This window comes from Eschrichtius robustus, chromosome 1 (genome assembly GCF_028021215.1).
Source record: "Eschrichtius robustus isolate mEscRob2 chromosome 1, mEscRob2.pri, whole genome shotgun sequence".
Taxonomy (NCBI): Eukaryota; Metazoa; Chordata; class Mammalia; order Artiodactyla; family Eschrichtiidae; genus Eschrichtius; species Eschrichtius robustus.
Window position 1 is genome coordinate 96170369 of NC_090824.1, and position 21082 is coordinate 96191450.

Consider the following 21082-nt stretch of genomic DNA (forward strand, 5'->3'; position numbering starts at 1 on the left):
CTGAGCAAACACGTAGAGAATTATCAAGACAATACTCCCAAGAGATTCCTATATAATAACGTGAGGCAGAACAGCCATAACCAGCAAGGGCTGAAGTCACACTTTAAGAAAAACCAAATGTAGACTGCTGAGAAATCACTAGGGCAAAAGGCTAGCTGGGCAAAAAGAGTATTCAAAGATGAGATAGTTCCCTTCGATCCACTGATGAAACAGACTATAGAGTATGGAGGCAAAGGGAAAGGCCTAAAACAACACAAGGAATAGCCACCAGCAATGGCCACACATGTGAAAGTGTATCTGTACAGCAAATGCCACTAGTGATTTCAATATAGAACAAAGAAAGCACCAAGATACCTAAGCTAAGGTTCAGACTCAAAATCAGGTTCCTACTCTTAGCTCACTCTCACCAAAATGCTTATTAAACTAATCAACTCTAATCTAACCCAAGTTTTCATTCCCACCCTTTATAAGAAACATATGGAAAAAGCTAAAACAGCTTGATTTAAAGATGTTAAATGTGCTGGGGGAAAGCACATTCTCCCATTTCTCATTTGGTTATTAACAATGAAATCAATGTGCTCATCAAATGTAGTTACTCGGAAGAAAGAACCAAACCGGGCAGGGCTTTCACAGTGAAAACACACTATTATTTCTGGAAAGCAAACTAGGCACGATTAAAATTCCATAATAATAAACACCAGAGAACATCTTGCACACTTTGCTTTAATAGGACTGTTTTAATGAATACAACTCCTAGTTTAAGGATCAGGAGATAAAACAGTACCAAAGTAGGAAGTAAAATGTCATTTCCATCCAGGAGAAATAGGAATACACTACCTACATTCATTGTTCACCTTCCCTTTCCTCTTTGTTTCTAGGTCTTTCATGTATTACTTTCTACTGGGAATAGAAATGAGCTGGGATTTAGAAATAGGGAAGGGTGAAAATGGCAGCTGTTGAAGGAGGGCAACCCTAAAGATCTCTGACAGCACGATCTTGGAGAAATAACCTTGACCTATTAATTAGTCCAGTATTTTAGTTTCAATTTGCCCAAAGACTGACTCTCACCTCAGAAGGGTCACAAATTCCTCCAGCTTCATTTTCCTCATCTGTAAAACAAGGATGCTAACTGAAGGATATAAAGGTGGATTTCAAGGACTCTGACATACCTGATTCCATACCTTTCCCACCTGTAACACCACCACCATAGAATTAATTTCTTTTAAAATATAGAATGACTATTATTTTAAGAACAGGGGCCAGAGAAATCTCAGACAAAATGCTAGAGGATTTCACTGTGGAGAACTTAACTAGATTTTAAAGCACTGTTGGTACAAGCCAATCTTGAGGAAATGCAGACACCTTGTTACGTAGAATGCTTCCTTGGATTTGTGGTTAAGGAATTTTACCTAATTGGCATCTCATTTACGAGGTGCCAAGAGTAACCAGAAGGTATATTCCTTTAAGTGGCATTTCTTTCTTTAAACTTTACTTATAAAAAAAGTCAAACGGGGAATCCCCTGGCGGTCCGGTGGTTAGGACTCCGAGCTACCACTGCAGGGGTCGCAGGTTCGATCCCTGGTCGGGGAACTAAGATCCCACAGGCTGCGTGGCGGGACCAAAAATAAAATAAAATAAAAGTCATTTGTAAAATAAATAAATAAATAAAACATTCTGCCTTAAAAAAAAAAAAAAGTCAAATGAATCCCTGAAAGACAAAAGTTCAATTTAAATGTGAAAACTGTAAGCGTTTTCTTTATTAAGTCTTGAAAAACGGCATTTTAGCTTTATAAACTCTACCTCGATGCTTTTTTCATCCTTCTCCACTTGGAGATCTTCGATTTTCTTATGACAGTCTTTGAGATCGTTTTGTAACTGAGACACCAGATGACGCTTCACGGAGTTGCTACCCAGCAAACGCTGCACCTCTGCTTTCAGTTTCAGAATGACCTCATCTTTGGAAAGCTCTTCAGCTGGGTCTTCCTGCTGTACAATGCTAACGGAAAAATTATCATATTTAATGTTAAATCAAGTAACAAATCAAGCACGGCTATTCCTTAAAAGCAACTAGCTGCAGTGGTAACCATGTTTTGTAACCCATACAACTATATACTGGTATTTCAAAAACAATTTTAAATTTTGTCATACACAGGATATTGCCTTTGACACATCCCCATATACAGAAATAAGTTCATTCACAGGAAGACCCTTCTGAAGCTTAGTCTTGCTGCCTCACTGAAAGTTCAACCATACGAACTTCAGTATGGCATGCATTTTTATTTTTGGTAAATTGCATGCTATATATACATGTCCTTCATTACTCCAAGAGAAACAAAGTGAAAATAAAGGACGAAATGAAGAGTAAAACACTAGTCATCCTAACCAACAATTCCTGTATCTCTTCTACTAAAACACAAGTCTAGGTGGATATCTGAGCAACTGAAAAGAAAAAATAACAAAAATAAATGCCATGCTAATTTAATCCACGCTTTAGTTTGTCAATACATTCAAAAATTGGAATGAGTATTTCTGTTCCTTGCCATAATGGATTAAAAGGAACAGATTTATCTTCCTGTCTTAAAAAAACTAGAAAACCAAATAAAATATATGAAATGGTGGTGTTCAATCATTAGACAACATGCAGCACAGCAGAGTGATCCCTGAAAAAAGGAAAACAAACAACGTAAGCCCTATAATTGCTACAGCTTTCTGCCTGGAGAATTTCCAGCCTGTAGCACAGAAAGAAGAAAACCAGAGTCCAGCAATCTCACCGAGTTGCAGAATTCAGTATGGGGAAACCAAAATTGCTAGAATCTGAGGAGAGAAATACTGTGGGAGAGGTAGCTACACAGAAAGAGAGCTCTGGAGATCTGTGGATGCATGTGAGAAAATTACCTCAAGGCCATGGAAAAAAACCACAGGAAAATGAACCATAGTGGAAAGACTTCCTAATTCACAGATCATCAAATAGTGCCTTAATAATAAGGGCAAATTAGCCCCAGATTAAAGGCTGCTCTAAATCTGATCTAACAAAGCCTACAAAGAAGTCTTGAAAGGATCAAATGAATTCCAGGTAACTTAAGTGTGTCACAGAAAAAGGATAACAATATTTTTAAAAATACAATAAAGTCCAAAATCTAAAGCATAAAATTCAAAATGTCCAGCATCCAATCAAAATTTACAAAGCATGCAAATAAAGCAGGAAAGAAAATACAAACCATAACCAGGAGAAATTGACCTGAATGACACAGGTAGTACAATTAAGTATATTCCATATGTTCAAGAAGGTAGAGAAAAAAACATGAAAACAATGAGGAGAGAAATAGTAGACTTTATGCCCCAGATTGGACTTAGAGACAAAAAATTAAAACATCTGAAAAAATATACATACTGAATGAGATTAACAGCATATTTAATGTGGCAGAAGTAAAGATCCACTGATATAAAGACACAGCAAATTTAAACACACAGAGGAAGAAGACCAGAAGTACATAGAGCATATTAAGTTTTCTAACCTAACTATAGTTAAGTCCCAGAAGAAGAGTGGGGAGGGGATAGAAAAATTATTTGAAAAAATAATAACTAAAATTTTTCTATTACCTGAAAATTAAGACCCCATAAAGCCTAGAAGCTCAATAAATCTCAAGCACAAAAAACATGAAGAAAACCACCATAAGCTACATCAACATCAAATTGCTAAAACCAATGATAAAGAGAGAGTACAGGAAGATTCCTGGGGAGGAGAGGACCAGAGAAAGGAATTCTGGATTCTGTGTATAAACAAGCCTCAGTGTAAGCCCTGAACTATGCATGCATAGAACAGACCCTCAAACCAGCAAAGATTTGGAGAAGTTAACTGAAATTTGAACCACACACACACGTCTCACACTGACTAACCCTTGAGAGGTGCATACACAGAACAGATTCAAACCAATGTGGCAAAGGCTTGGAAAAATGAACTAAGATTTGAAACACCCATACAAGTTTCTATACAACATAAAAATCACAATGTCTACTATACAATCTAAAATTACTCAACATAAAACTAACAAGGAAAGCCCAAATGCTGGAACTATCACAAAGAGTTTTAAAAATTTAAAGCAGCTAATAGCTATGCTTTATGAGTAAAGGAAACATATTTGAAATGAACGAAAAGATAGGAATTCTCAACAGAGAAATAAAAACTTTAGAAGAACCAAATGGAAATTTTATCATTGAAAAATACAATATCTAAAAGTTAAAAAAAAAAAACAAAAACACCTCACTGGACAGGCTCAATAGAATAGAAATGACAGGGGAAAGAATGAGTGGACTTGAAAATAGTTCAATAGCAATCATCTAACATGAAAACAGAAAAAAAAAATGAACAGTGTCTCAGGGAACTGTGGGACAATATAAAAAGATTTAACATTATGTATAATTGGAGAACCAGAAGGAGAGGAGAAAGAGATGGGGCAGAAAAAATATTCGAAGAAATATTCGAAGAAATATTCAAAGAAAATATTCAACATTTTCACAAATTTGGTAAAAGACATAATAAATTTACATTTTCAAGAAGCTCAGTGAACCCCAAAGGAAATAAACTAAAAGAAAAATACACTTAGACACATTGTAATCAAAGTGCTGAAAACTGAAAAAAAAAAAAAAGAAAAAAAATCTTTTTTGAAAACAACAGAAGAAAAACTACATATTACATACAGAAACAATGACTCAAATAACAATAGATTTCTCTTCAGAAACCAGTGAGGCCAGAGACAGTGGAAGAGCATATCTTTAAAGCGCTGAAATAAAAGAACAGTTGATCCGGAATTCTATAATCAGCAAATATAAGGGCATTTTCATATAAGGAAACTAAGAATTTGTTGCCAACAGACATGCTCTGGAAGAAATGCCAGAGGAGATTCTTCAGCTAAAGGGAAATGATATCTACCGAAGGGATCTCTACACTGAAAACTACTAAACATTACTGAGAGAAACTGAAGAAGGCCTAAATAGAGAAGTATAGCATGCATGTTCAGAAATTGGAAAACTCAATTTCTTTAATTCCCCCAGCTTTATTGAGGTATAATTGACAAATAGCAATATCTTAAGATGTCAATTCTCCCAAAATTGATCTATAGATTCAACACATTTCAAATTAAAATTCCAGAGGACATTTTTTGTAGAAGTTGACAAGCTAATCATAAAATTTATTTTGAAATGCAAAGAACTTAGAATAGCCAAAACAATTTTGAAAACAACAAAGTTGAAGGATGTGTCCAACCCATTTCAAAACTATAAAGCTACAGTATCAAGACTGTCATCACCGAAAAGATCACTGGAACAGAATGGACAATACAGAAATAGACCCACAAACATATGGTCAACTGATTATCAACAAAGATACCAAGGCAATTCAGTTGGGAAAGAAAAGCTTTTCTGACAAATGGGATTAGATCAATTGGATACTAGAATGAAAAAAATAAACATCAATCCTTCCCTCACACCATATTAAAAAATTAACTCATAATGGATCATAAATGTAAATATAAGAGCTAAAACTATCGAATTTCTAAAATCATAACAGAAAATTTTTGTAACATTGAGTTAAAATAATACACAAAAACCATGAACTATAAATGAGACAATTGATAAATCTGAATTCATAAAAACTTAAGTTTTTGCTCCTCAAAAGATACCGTTAAGAAAATGATAAGATAAACCAGAGAGTGCAGGAAAATATTCACAACACATATCAGACAAAGGGCTTGTATCCTGAAATATATGAAGACCAAACAACATATACAAATGATAATTAAGCACAACAAGAAAAAAGGAAAGTGAGGCATATCAAAAGATGTTTAACTTTATTAGCCATTAGGGAAATACAAGTTAAAACCACAATGAGATATCACTACACACAAACTAGAAGTGCTCAAATTTTAAAAGATTGGCTATCAAGATTTAACAATGGCACAGAACAACTGAAACTCTCAGACTTTGCTTCTGGGAATGCAAAAGAGTATGACCACTTTGGAAAAGAACATTTATACTACTGCTATTTAAATAAAATAAATTAGAGGAACTCTAATGTAACCTTAAAAAGAAAGCAATTTGGAGCATAAGTGGAAAAGAAGAGGTAAAATTATCTCCATTAGCAGATGATATAATTATATCTAAAAAACTTCAAATCTAATGGAAAAACTATTACAAACAATAAGAGAATTAGAAGGCAACAGGTTATAACACACAATATAGAAATAATATATACAAACAATACTCAGAAGAAATAATGGAAAAGAACATGCCATTCACTATTGCAAAATAAAATACCTAGGCATCAATTTAACACGAATTGTGCAAAACCTAAATGTGAAAAACTTCAAAACACACTTGAAAGACAAAAATAGATTTAAGCAAATGAAAAGACATGTTATATTCTTAAGTAAATTCAACATCATAAAGATATCAATTCTCCCTGGGTTTATATACTTAAGATGATCCTAATAAAAATATTATCAGGATTTTTTTCCTGGAACAGAACAAGTTAAATATAAAGTTCATTTGGAAGTGTAAATGAGCAAGAATAATCAGAAAAACCCTAATAAGAACAGCAATTCCAGATAGATGGTAAAACTAAAGTATAAGGCAAAGCAATAAAGCTTTTAGAAGGCAGCATAAGAGAATAGCTTCATGATCCTGAAGTAAGGAAAGGTTTCTTAAAGGGACTATAAAAGCACTAACCATGAAGATGGATAAATTTGACTAAAGTTTAAAAACTTCCATTCATCAAGAGATACATTAAAAGGTTAAAAAGGCAAGCCAGAGGGGAGACAGAGAAGAAGTGAGTGAGAGGAGATATTTGCAACACACATAACATCAAAGAGCTCTTATCTAGAACAGTTTTCAACAAAAATGCCTATAAATCAACAGAACACATGCACACACAAAAAATCATGTAAAAACTGAGAAGGAACATGAACAAGTCCTTCTTCACACACACACACACAACCACACACAAGCCACCAATAAACACAATAGGCATATTTTTTTAATGGAGTGCAATCTCATTAATAATCTGGGAGAATGCAAATAAAGACCACAATAAAATATCACTACACAATAAGTGGCTAAAACTAAAAGACTGACAATAACAAGTAATATCAAGAAGACAGAGCAATCAAAACTTTCATACACTTCTGGTGGGGATGTAAACTGGCACAACTACTTTAGAAAACAGTTTGGCATTACCTATTAAAGTTGAAACACAAGTACTACAAGCAATTTCACTTCATATTATATACCCAACAGAAATGTATGCACATTGTACCAGGAAATAACATTAAGACTCTATGGACAGTAGGATGGAAAATAAACTGTGGAATATTCATACAAATAAAGTTACACACACACACATATATTTACATATATAAATGAATGAGCTACAGCTACAAGCTACAACATAAGTTCCACAAACAAAATTTTGGTGAAAAAAATCTAAAGAACCTATATCTATGAAAAACTAACAGCCAGAATTCATGCTTAATGGAGAATGACTGAATACTTCCTTGTAAAATCAGGAGCAAGACAAGGATGTCTGCTCTTGCCACTTCTATTCAACATTGTACTAGAGATTCTAGCTAGAGCAATTAGTCAAGAAAAAGAAGTGAAAGGCATCAGATTGGAAAGAAAGAAGTAAAACTATCTCTATTTTCAGATGACATGATCTTGAATATAAAAGATCCTAAGGAATCCACTAAAAAACTATTTGAACTAATTAACAAGTTCAGCAATGTGGCAGGATACAAGATCAATATACAAAATCAATTGTATTTCTACACACTAGCAGTGAACCTCCTGAAAATAAAACTAAGAAAACAATCCAGCAAAAAGAATAGGCAAGAGAATAAAATACTTTGGAGTAAGTTTAACAAAGACATATGACTAGTACACTGAAAAGCACAAAATTATAGAAGTAGATGACTGGTACACTGAAAGAAATAAAAGAAGACCTAAATAAATGGAAAAACATCCCATGTTCAGGGGTCAGAACACAATATTGTTCTACAGATTCCCTGCAACCCCTATCAAAAGCTCAGCTGATTTCTTTGCAGAAATTGACAAATTGATACTAAAATTCATAGGGAAAGGCAAGAGACCCAGATTAGCCAAAGAAATTTTGAAAAAGAAAAACAAAGTTGGAAGACCCACACTTTCCAATTTCAAAAGTTATTACAAAGATATAGCAATCTATAGGCAGTGTGGTACTAGCCTAAGGACATATAGATCACTGGAATAAAACTGAGAGCCCAGAAATAAACCCTCACATTCACAGTCAATAGATTTTCAACAAGGGTGCCAAAACAATTTAATGGAGAATAGTCTTTTCAACAAATGGTATGAAACAACTGGCTATCCACATACAAAAGAATGAAGTTAGAACCCTATCTCATATTATATGCAAAAATTAATTCAAAATGGATCTCAAGACTTAATGTAAGAGATAAAACTCTCATAAGATAACATAGGTATAAATCTTCAGAGCCCTGGATCAGAAAATGGTTTCTTAGATACCAAAAGCACAAGCAACCAAAGAAAAAATACATAAGTTGGACTTTATAAAATTAAAGACTTTTGTCCTTCAAAGGATGCTATCAAGAAAGTGAAAAGACAACCCACTGAACAGGAGAAAATATATCCAAACCATATATCTGACAAGGAACTTAAACTTGGAATATATAAAGAGCTCTTAAAATTAAACAATAAAAAGACAACCCAATTTTAAAATGGGCAAAAGATGTGAATAGACATTTCCCCAAAGAAAATATACAATGGCCAATAAACACATGATAAGATGTTCAACATAATTAGCCATTAAGTAAAAACCACATCATTAGCAAATCACCATGATGAGAAACCATTCCGTACCCACGAAGAAACTATAATTTTTTAAATGGAAAATACCAAGTGCTGATGAGGATATGAAAAAATTGAAACCTTCATTCATTGCCAGTGACAATGTAAAATGGTGCAGCCACTTTGAACTGTCTGACCATTTTTCAAAATGCTAAACATAGAGTTTGAAAACATATGTCCACTCAAAAATTTGCAGCATTATTCATAATAGCCAAAAAGGAGAAACATTGAAACAATCCAAATAAATGTCCATCAGCTGATGAATAAATAAGCAAAATGTGGTAAATTCATACAATGGAGTATTATTTGGCTATAAAATGGGTTAAAGTACTGATACATGCTACAACATGGATGAACCTTGATAGCATTATGAGCTAAGTGAAAGAAGCCAGTCACAAAAGACCACATATTATATGAATCCATTGAAGTGAAATGTACAGAACAGGCAAATCCATAGAGGTAGAAAGTAGATTAGTGTTTGCCTGAGCTGTGAGGACAGGATAATGGGGAATGACTGGTAAAAAGTATTGGGTTTCTTGTGAGGGATATTGAAATGTTTTAAAATTAGGTTGTGGTGATAGATGGACAACTCTGGGTGTACTAAACACATTGAACTGTGTACACTTCAAATGGGTGAATTTTATGGTATCTGAAATATAGTTAACCCTTGAACAATGTGGAGGGTTGGGGGCACCGATCCCCCCCACCACCTGTAAAATAAAAATACACGTACCATATTTATTGAAAAAAGCCACGTATAAGTGGACCCCTGCAGTTCAAACCCATGTTGCTCAAGGGTCAACTGTATATCTCAATAAAGCTGTAGAAGAAAAGGAAAAAGAAAAACCACCTAATGTATGAGTTCCCTCTAAATAAAGGCAAACCTAATCTATAGTGTTTAGGCATGGATAATTAGGTCTTAAAAGAACAAAAAGCCAGAAAATAATTACCGTAACAGTTAAGATAGTAGTAACCTCAAGGTTATGACTGGAAAGAGGAATATAGGCAGCTGCTGACAATGTTTATTTCTTGGCCTCGGTGGTAGTTCCATGGGAATTCACTTTAAAATCATGCATTAAGCTATACACTCATGTTTCATACACTCTTCTTTATGTGTTATATTTCACAATTTTAAAAGTTTTAAAAGGTAAAATAAAACTATAAAAAGTACTAGAGAAATACCATCAAGAAATCATAAGGGAAAAAAGTGATGGATCCAACTTTATAAAATTTTTAAACAGGAAAAGTGATAACCCTCAGCAATGGATAGGGTACAGAGAAATAGGTACCATCACACAATGTGGGTAATAATGCAAACTACAGGGTTGCTTGACAACACTTGTATCAAAAGCCTCAAACATGCATACTCTTTAACAAGAATATTCACCCACATCTTCTTAAAGAAATAACCAAAGACATGAATAAAGACTCGACAACAAGTATGCTTATAATACTGCATTACTTACAGTTTAAAAAAATTTTAAATAGTGTATTACTAACTAAAATATAGTTCATTCATCCACATATCCACTAGTAAGTATTTACAACATTTACTGACATCTAAAGATTTCAGAACGTACTAAGTTAAAAGATACATTATAAAGTAGTATATTCAATAGTATTTTATCCTTTAGAAACCTACAAAACAGATAATGCGGAAGTTAATACCAAAATGCTAATAGTGGTTTTCTTCACGGGGGGTGAAGTAAGATTATGGGTGCTTTTAATCCGTATTTCCTAATTTTCCCATAATAAAGGAGAAAGTTACTTTTGAAAAGAAATGAAAAGCTGATAGAGGTACCCTTAAGGTGATGTGATGAAAATGGAACCTCATCTGGTTCCACCCATGAGAAAAACGTCAATTCCAAGAGGCTCTTCCCTCCTACAAAATGCTTGACCAGTATTTCTCAAACTGTCAAGGTCATCAAAAACAAGGAAAGTCAGGAGGAACCTAAGGAAAAATGACTCCAAAATGTAAGGAGGTATTCTGGTGCAATCCCAGAACAGAAAAAGGACATGAGGTAAAAACTAAGGACGTCTAAATAAACTATGGACGTTAGTTAATAATAATCCATCAATATTAGTTCATTAGTTGTAGCAAAGATACCATGTTGTTGTAAGATGTTAACAGGGAAAAATGGGCGCACAGTATAGGGGAATTCTTTGTACTATATTAATTTTTCTGTAAATCTAAAAATGTTCTAAAAAACTAAAGTCTTTCTATGAAATTGAGTTACTTGTAGGGAGGTGGATGGACCTAGAGTCTGTCATAAAGAGTGAAGTAAGTCAGAAAGAGAAAAACAAATACCGTATGCTAACACATATATAGGGAATCTAAAAAAAAAAAGTGGTTCTGAAGAACCTAGGGGCAGGACAGGAATAAAGACGCAGACGCAGAGAATGGACTTGAGGACAGGGGGAGTGGGAAGGGTAAGCTGGGACGAAGTGAGAGAGGGGCATGGACATATATACACTACCAAATGTAAAACAGCTAGTGGGAAGCAGCCGCATAGCACAGGGAGATCAGCTGGGTGCTTTGTGACCACCTAGAGGGGTGGGATAAGGAGGGTGGGAGGGAGACGCAAGAGGGAGGAGATATGGGGATATATGTGTATGTATAGCTGATTCACCTTGTTATAGAGCAGAAACTAGCACACCACTGTGAAGCAACTATACTCCAGTAAAGATGTTTAAAAAAAAAAAATCTGAACTAGAAACCACAGACCTAAAGTGCTATATATATATATATTTTTAACACTTCTGGCACATTATTAAATAAAGTCAGTTTGCTAAATAAAGAAAGAAAGAAAAAACTAAAGTCTTTCTAAAAATAAGAAAGAATAGTACCTGAATTAACATATTTTTTCCTGTTTTTCAATTTCAGATGATTTCCAATGAAATGTTAAAATATATATATATATACACACACACATATATATGTATATTGTGTGTATTATACACACATGTATACAGAGAGAGAGAGAGGATGAACAAAATATTAGGCTTTTTTTAATATTACAAAAAGATATCCTGATGATACACTACATATTTATCAATATACACAACTTCTGTATGTGTAATATATATAGTGTAAATATATCTGTATGTGTAGATCGCCAACTTAAACCACTTCTATTTATATAGAAATGTAAGACATAAATATAATTATATAAGAAATATAAAACATATTGCAGGGACTTCCCTGGTGGCGCAGTGGTTAGGACTCTGCCTGCCAATGCAGGGGACACGGGTTCGAGCCCTGGTCTGGGAAGATCCCACATGCCACAGAGCAACTAAGCCTGTGCGCCACAACTACTGAGCCTGTGCTCTACAGTCCACGAGCCACAGCTACTAAAGCCCACGTGCCTAGAGCCTGTGCTCCGCAGCAAGAGAAGCCACCGCAGTCAGAAGCCTGTGCACAGCAATGAGGAGCAGCCCCCACTCGCCACAGCTAGAGAAAGCCCGCGCACAGCAACGAAGAAGACCTGACGCGGCCATAAATAAATAAATAAATTTAAAACAAAAAAAAACCATATTGCAATGCAGCTTCCTGTGCTGCAAGACATGAACTAACTTTCAGCAGTTAACAAATTATGCATCCCTAACTTCTTTTCTTACTGAACGTTGACCACTGAAATAGCACATCATGTACTCCTAGAGGGAGCCAAGTCAGAGCAGGGAGAGTGCTTGCTAAAATAATTTTCTCTTCTTTCCCAAAAGGGAAAAGTCAGCAGTGGTGACCAGCCCTATATTAGGCTCACTAGTGAGCCCTGTGAAGGTTGGTTCCCCTCAATCCAAATAAACTGTAGTCCCTTATGAAGCCTGCTGAGAAGACCTAGGGAAAAGGCATTCCACTTGTTAAATGTTTATTAGTTGAGCTTCGCAGCCAACTACAATAAGGGAGAGGGGAAGCTGTCTGCAGGCTGCATGAAGATTTAGCTACTCAAATTCCATGAACGTGAAATAGAACACTGAGGCTAAACCCTTAAAGTTTACTAGGCAGTAGCTTGAGGGAGGTGGTAGTCGGGAGTGAAAGCTTGGAGCCGCTAATATTTGGGTCAGTGATTTGAAAGCAGCTCAAGTCAACAAAGAACTAAAATTCTCAACACTGGGAAAGTGCTGCTTCCTTTTGTTCTAAGAACCACAATCCAGCAGAGGAAAGGTACAAATCTAATCTCTCCTATATCTCCTCTCACTTTGAACTAAGAATAAATATTTTTACTTTTTCCTCAAAGCTGAATTCTTATCCATTAAAGTGCTGGTGGGAGGGAAAACTATAAGCTAATCTTTCTCACTTATCCTGTACTTCATTGAACATCTCCTTACTGAGCCTCAGTGACTACCCACCTGCTTTAGTTATTCCCCACTTTCTTGCTTGAATGCAGCTGGCATTCCTTTTGGTACGATAGCAATGTGATATCTCAAGTTTATTATCTATAGGAATGTGCTTTAAATTACTGTAGGATTTGGGTTATAAGTACTAATTAAATAGAAAGGGCAAAGAAGTAAATACATTTTAGTAAACATCATGATGGAGTAAGTCTACTTGGAAAGACAAACCTATACACATATACATGTATTATTTACCCAATTCCCAGGCTAATTATGGCACAAATTAAAGTAATAAGTTGGAGAGAAATCTTTTTTGGCAGGAACTAAATCGTTAATCCTCTAAAAAAAAGTATATATATATAGAAGAATGACGTTTAAGGCAAAAAGGTTGACTGTCATGCATATAAGAACCAACAGATTTACATGACAGTCAAGTTTGGGGTTTAAGTACTGGTTCTGCTGCTAAGGGTCTGTCTTCTTGGGCTAAGGAGTTCAGCTCTTTGAGCTCCGGTTTTCCAAACTCTAAAATGACAATGTGGATCCCACGTTTTCCCCAAGATTTAAATGAGGATCAAGGACTTTTTATAAAATGTGTGTCCAATCAAAAGCTGATTAATATAAAATCTGATCAATGGTATATTTTAACCAAGCATCTCTTAAATAAAATAGTAACAGCTACCACTGATTAAGTGCCTAATATGTGCCAGAACTTATTACATGAGGCCCTTTATATTCATTATCTATTTTAATCCTTGTTTTATCCCCCAAGGGATATGCTATAATCTACCTGATAGAAAAAGCCTGATAAGAAAACAGGCTCAGAAAAGTCAAGAAACGTGCCCAAGGTCATAAAGTTAGTAATAAATGGCAAAACTATGATTCAAAACAAATCTGGATCTAAAGACCGTGCTCTTTCCACTAGCCCCTTAGAATTAATCTGGCATTAACAGGAAATGAGGCATTCAACAGCAGTAAATTTTCCAGATGACTACATTTTAACTTTAAATGTTTATGTAAATCTGTTTAAAGCACATTCATCCTCTTTTTGCTTTAATTAACTAACCAAAGCTGAAGGCTTTCTTCGACCACTCAGGACCATGACTGTGGACATTCTGATGCGGATCAGAACAGGCCTAGATGTATAAAGCTGCTTCCCCCGGTGCTCGGCAGCTCCGGCACTGTGGGCTCCTGTAGTTCTCTCCTTGCTGAGGCATAGCCGTCTGGCTGAAGCCCTGGCAGCACCCCTCCCAACTCCCTGACCCAGTTACTCTGTGGTCAGTTAGGTAATCAGGTAACTCATGGGGTACCAACAAATCTAAGTCAATATGGCCCTGGGATAAGAGCCCCAAGGTGGCTCCTAATAAATACATCACATAATCTTGGTCTGCTGTTTGCTTCTTGGCTTCTTTCTAGATTGTCGTTGGGATCTGTTGAGATGAGAGTCCCTAAAGACTGACCTCCGGATAAATGGAAACTTACTCAGCTAATGTAACATCATGTTCCACATGATGGAACACAGCATCACCTGACTGAGATTTTAATTTACTGAATCTCATTTTCCTGTTTTGAAAATGGAATCACAGCATCAGTTCTAAAACTTATTGTGGAACAAACCTTTCAGGAGATTTATACATTTGTATTTAGTTGCATGATACCTGAAACACAACAGGTGGCAAATACTTTCAAGAAACACTAACGATGGCAAACTCAGTCTTAATCTATAAACAAGATGGTGGTGGTTTCATTCAAGAATGCATTCAAGGGGGACTTCCCTGGTGGTCCAGTGGTTGGGACCCCACACTTCCACTGCAGGGGCACGGGTTCGATGCCTGGTCAGGGAACTAAGATCCCACATGCCACGTAGTGTAGCCAAAAGATAAAAAAAAAAAAAAAAAATTAAAAATAAATTAAAAAAAAGAAAAAAGAATGCATTCAAGAAAGGCTTTCCTTAGCCTGAATACAATCTCTTTCATCTTTCGTCTTTATCCCAGGCCACTAGAACAAATGGATAAATGCCCCTTTGTACATCAAGCATTACATTTAGCACACAGTACTTAGTTGCTTACAACTGTGTCTCCTTTTCCCCATCAGACAAAATATAAACTCCCTGTGGGAAGGGAGAATGTCTATCTCATCTTTTGTACTCTACTCCCAGAGCCTTGCATAGCCCCTTACAAATAGCAAGTGCTTCAAAATATACATCCTTTCCTTCGTTCATCTTTTAAGTGTTTAATGGTATCTAAATGTGCTCCCTCTTCTACCACGACCACTCCCCCCCCCACCCACGCTCGTCCCTAGAAGGGACGATGAAGCACTCCCTTCCATGAGATTGCTAAAAATATCAGTGTTAAGCAGTGTTAAGATATCTCCGTTAAGTGTAAAAGACAGAGTCCGTATTTTAAAACTAAGGTCACAGTAAGGTTCCTAGGGAAAATTAATGCTCTGTTTCTCATATACCATTGATAAATGCCTACTTCCAACACACAGCGTTAACATCATAAAAATAATATGCCCCAACCTTAATAATAAAACATACATAATTTAAGTCGTAGAATTTAACTTACATATTTTAACTAAATCATTTTTACCTTATTGAAACTGAGGTGCCCTACTGCTATTGGGACAGTACGATATTAATACTTGAGGTTTTTGTTAATTTTGATTTCAGACATTGCAACTTCATTAGAAATTACTAAAATATACTGTTCTGCACTCAAGAACCCCTTTTATTATGCACCAGCAATATTATTAATGTGAATTCTTCTATAGTAAAGTATTTTCTAGATACCTCTTAACTTTGGATTTTTTCCGGTTGACTTTCTTAATACCCAAATCCACATACGATTCAGTGAGTTCTATATTTAATTCTCCTTCTGAGTCACTTGGAAATATTCCTAGTTTTGCAGCAGATTCATAGAGAGAAATTTCATCTTTTAGTTCTTTTATTTCCTCCTAAAACACAAAAGTACTGCAAGTTATATTCATTATTTTTTATAAGAAGGAATCAGTCATTTTATTCTTCAAAATTCATCTTAATCATCAATAGAAGGCAGAAACGCTTCTTCAAATGCATTTTTGGCATACATTAAAAATATAAAGGTAGCACATGTCAGGGTTTCAAGTAAGTCGAATGAACAAATGAATAAATGAATGAGAAAACAGATGTAAACAGCTTCTCTCACTCCTCCCTCACTTACATTTTTGTCCTCCACAAAAAGCCTCCCTTGAGCCGAGAAGCTGGTGGCAGCACACATTGGCTTACTAGAGTAGAGGACAGAGGAGACTGGTTTGCCAAGAAAGTGCTGCACTTTAGTCTGCCAGTGGTGAAAAGGCAAAAAATGCCTCTTTCCAGTGGAGGCAATACTGCAACTCTCCCTCCAGTGGAAAACGTTAAGTGGGTGCTGGAGGAGGATGTGAGAGAATGGCAGGTAACTTGTAGGTTTCCCACACCTGTAGATAAACTTATCTCTGGGACACCTCCAGAGATGAAAGGATAGGCCATGTGAAGGAAGGGGCTGGGCCCTGGCTCTGCAGTTGGACAGACCTGGGCCTGACTACCTAGATGTGTGGGTGAGGTTGTCAACAACTCCCATGGGCTGGACTGGAGACGGTCCAGCCACCTCTTTTATATAGAGAAAGCCAAGGCTCAGAAAGGTGATGTAACCAATGCCTAATTCAGTTACCCATGGAGTCTCTTTCAAGTGGCAACACTCACTTGCAAAGCCTTGTTCATGTTTTCACCCATAGCATGTGCCTTTTGTGCTTGCTGCATCTGGAGCTGTAGCTGAGCCACCTCCTGTACTGAGCCTGTGGGAGAAAGAATCATAGAACACACCAGATGTAAAGGGACAAAGTGCCTGTGACGTACAGAAGAACTTGAATCCACTGAGGCTACAGAAGGTGGAGCTCTGCTTTATTACCTTTTAACTACCTTTTTAGGAGCACAAAGGTATAGCTAGTAGGACCCAGAAGGCATAGGTCTGGTGCAGACATTTCCAAGATTTAGTATGGCTCCCCATAGGTCCTTGGGAAGTTGAAGACACAGGCTACTGTGACCTTGCCATGAATCAAATCAGCCACGTCTACAGACCTTAACACTCCACAAGTCCTTTAATAGGAGCAGAACATTCCAGCTCACAGAAAGCCAGAGCAAAAATTCTTTGGAATCCATTTCTACCATCTAATAAGAAGACTACATCTTGCTGCCTTTCGCTTCTCTCTGAGTTCTTTTATTTCCACCACCCCACCTCCACATGTACAAGAAGCATATTGGTATTGTACTTTTGAAGCTCTAGTAACCTAATATTCTAAATGGTTAAAAGGTTCCCATTTAAAAAGGACTTTACTGGATTTCCTCAAAAGAAAATGAGCATCTGGAAAATGGTTAAGCAAAGTAATGATGGCATATAATGCAACAAAAGAAAATCATATTTTCAAAGTCTTTAATGGCAAGGGAAAAGGCTCAGTAAGTAATGCCATGTGAAACAAAAGGATACAAAACTGAACACAGAGGTGGGACCTAAATGGATTATGATGAAAATTTTGCCTCCACCAAAATACACACACACACACATTTAGACAGTCTTTTCAACTTTTTAATAACCCACTCTTACATACATTGTATCAATAGTCTGATTGACATCATATGCCAAGGTCTGACTTTCATATATCAGTTGATAAATAATCATTGAGCTATTTTCAGTGTGAGCTATTCACCAGCAAACCAGGCGGTTTTGTCTGTACAGTAGTGTTTGTATAAACATTTGATTATTTTATTGCATTTTACTCTCATATCATTTTATTAAATAAGAAATAAAAGTACTACTGAAAGTGATAGGAAGCATATGTCTCAAACTTAATACCATGAAGACCATACTAGAAATCTTAAGCGTGACAAAAACGTAACTTATGGGCTTCAACTGACCAGGTAAGCGGCTACTCCACTTAGAAGAAAAGAAAAATTAAAGAAGTTATATAAAAGGATAGAACTATATGATCAAAGATCGAGTTTAAAAGCAAAATATAGTGGGATTTCATAACCATTTTTAGCTTGCAGGTATAGAACCTATCTTATAACATATATTTTATTGTTCAATTTTTGCACATTCAGCTTTGATTTATTTTAAAATGTACTGTGTACAGAAGCAGGGAACTGTCTATATGTGTGTGTTCATTTCACTTGAAGGAAATACATTTAAACACTAACAACAGTTATCTCTGGGTAGTAGGATCACTGGCTATTTTTATTTTCTACCTTATACGTGTCTGGGTTTTCCAAAGTATCTAATGGAAATACGCCACACCTCCATACGTATATACCAGTAACAATGTTAAAAAAAATTTTGTCACCGATGATCTTTTCTGTCTTTTCTGGATTGTTAGAGTAACTCACGGATCCTACTGTGTTCTCTCCACGTATTTCTACTAGGCTTCTGGGGGGCCACCGCCCACGCAGACACCGACCTGAGTGCAACAAGTTGGCGCACTGCTTCTGGCTCTCCTCCAGGCTTCTCGTCAATCTGTTAATGATCTCGGTCTTTTCTAATTTGGTTGCTTCTTGATTCCTTTCCAGTTGTTTAACCTGATCTTTCAAATGACAGCAAATATCTTCCTAAATAGAAAAAGTGTCCAAGAAGTCATTTTCATGATCAGTTAGTTATTAAATATTAAACTAACAATTATGATCTTACATACTTGGATTTTAAGTCAAATATAAAATCATCACCTGGCAGGATCACCTCTTGTACAAGGTCAAGTGCACAGGACTGGGAGTCAGAAGAACACACTTATACGATCAAGTCATCAACTTCTCAGTCTGTTTTTTCTTCTGTAGTTATGCTAATGAAGGTTGAATTTGAATTTGATGGCTTCTAAAGTCTCTCTCTGCTCTATATTCACAAGGCACTGTTGTTCTAAAACTAGATTTTATTCAAGCCAAAGGAAATGTATTACATCCCTATTTGCATTTTACAGTCTCAGTATAAGTGTATGTATACATATTTAGGCAGACCACTTTGAACCATGGAATTTGTATCCCAAGTCAGCAAGGATACAGACAAACACATGGAAACTCACTCTATTCTGAACAGCCAAAAGCTCATTCTATTCTGAACAGCCAAAAATTATCTCTCCCTCTTCTGAACTTCTTTTAAACTTGATCTGTTTCTCTCATGTTTTTCTTTCTACCTTTTACATGTCTTACTTCTCTTAATAGTCTCTTTGAAGGTGTCTGTGCAGTGCCTTATACATAGGGAGTGCTACAAAAAAACACTTGAAAAATGTCAAAGAAAAACAGACAGGATAAATGTGTGAGTGTACGGAAATACATGGAAATATATAGAAAATTTAGAGCATGTATATAATATATTCAAATGTCTACAAAAAGAAAATGTGTTTGAAAGTAATAAGCCATGGGAATACCATTCCCAGGTAGAAGAAATCATCACCCCTCATTCAAAAAGGGCTTCACAGGCTGACTTCCAAGCAAATAGCAGAGCATGTGAGAGGCAGAGAAGTAAATTAAGGTAAATTGGCTGACGTTACCTGAAAAAGCCTGAGGAAAATAAGTAGTAAGAGGAATATCAAGAAAGGACTTTGAAGCAGAGAGAAGGCATTTGGGGCCTAATTTATAGCATAATCTAAAGCCCAGTAATGCCTTAAGGATACAAAGAGAAAATACACCTCATAAGGATACTACTAACAGTCTCCTTAAGCAGAGGAAAGGGACTCTGAAGTCTCCTCTTTTAGCTTAAAATTTCATGTGAATTTTGTATTCTATTTCATAATGTAGTCATGTTTGCTTTAAAGTTTTTCTACCAAATTTTTGAGCAAAATGAAGCTTCTGGAAACTGGTCCATGTTTATTCAACCGTGCAAACCTCTTGGCACACTGCTGCTGACTCCCAGGCCAGCTTGAAAAGCTTGGTTCTAAAGCACCAAAGTAACACGGCAAACACAACGAATGAGCTAATATTCATCACAGTGTGAATGTGTGTGCAAGAGGTGGGGGACAACTAACATTTATGTGCCAGGGAGGCCACAATAGCTTTTACAAGAGACTGAGAACTGGCCAAAAAAAGTTCAAGGAAAGGTAGTTACGAAAACCATTACAAAGAAGAGGCAGACCATTGCAATAATTTGACTATACACAACAATCAATTAAGAGTTCCCCAGTGGCCTAGTGGGTTAGGATTCTGGGCTTTCACTGCCACGGCCCGGGTTCAATCCCTGGTCAAGAAACTAAGATCCCCACAAGCTACATGGCCAGGGACGGAGAAAGAAAGTGTCTTAGGCAACAATCAATTAAGCCACTCTGTTTCCTGTTGACAAGTTCAGGGAAACAGATTATACTCATGACACTATGCAATTTAAATACTAAGAAACAAAACAAAACAAATGGTTCCATCTTTTCCATGATTAGCCTGAGTGAGAACACTCAGTTCAAGACTGATAGAGAGGCAGACGTCTTTTAAGACTGAATGAGACAATTGTAGTGATAAAGAGATAATAGCTGAATCCACTAGAGCAAATAGAATTGAACAGATATGCAGTGCACAAAAATAAAAAAAAAAAATAAGGATTAGGCTAGACTCACAGAGGTCTGTGGGAGTCTCTTAGCCAATAGGAAGTGTTTAAGTACATATAACATTTTTAAAAAGGTTAGAAAATAGATCAGGTGAAGGTCATAACATAGAAACCAAAGTCCATGACTTCACCAAAAGCTGAAGATTTCAAGAAGACCAGAATGAATAAAGGTTTTATACCATCGAGGAGATAATCAGAGATCTTAACCTGTATCAGGAGGAAGTACTACAGAAGACAGTTTGGACAGATGACCAGAGATCTTAGAATATGAT

At 36.1% G+C, this 21082-nt stretch overlaps 1 protein-coding gene across 6 annotated transcripts in view; it reads right to left on the reverse strand.

Moving 5' to 3' along the window:
* The window catches only part of CEP152 (centrosomal protein 152), a 129695-nt gene that overhangs the window by 74309 nt on the left and 34304 nt on the right, over positions 1-21082 (reverse strand). For all 6 annotated transcript variants that reach the window (XM_068535972.1, XM_068535962.1, XM_068535981.1 and 3 more), the window contains exons 10-13: positions 18691-18838; positions 16943-17034; positions 16016-16179; positions 1801-1996 (exon numbers count right to left, since the gene is read on the reverse strand). In XM_068535972.1, the coding sequence (XP_068392073.1) occupies positions 1801-1996; positions 16016-16179; positions 16943-17034; positions 18691-18838 (600 nt within the window). The remainder of the gene's footprint in view (positions 1-1800; positions 1997-16015; positions 16180-16942; positions 17035-18690; positions 18839-21082) is intronic.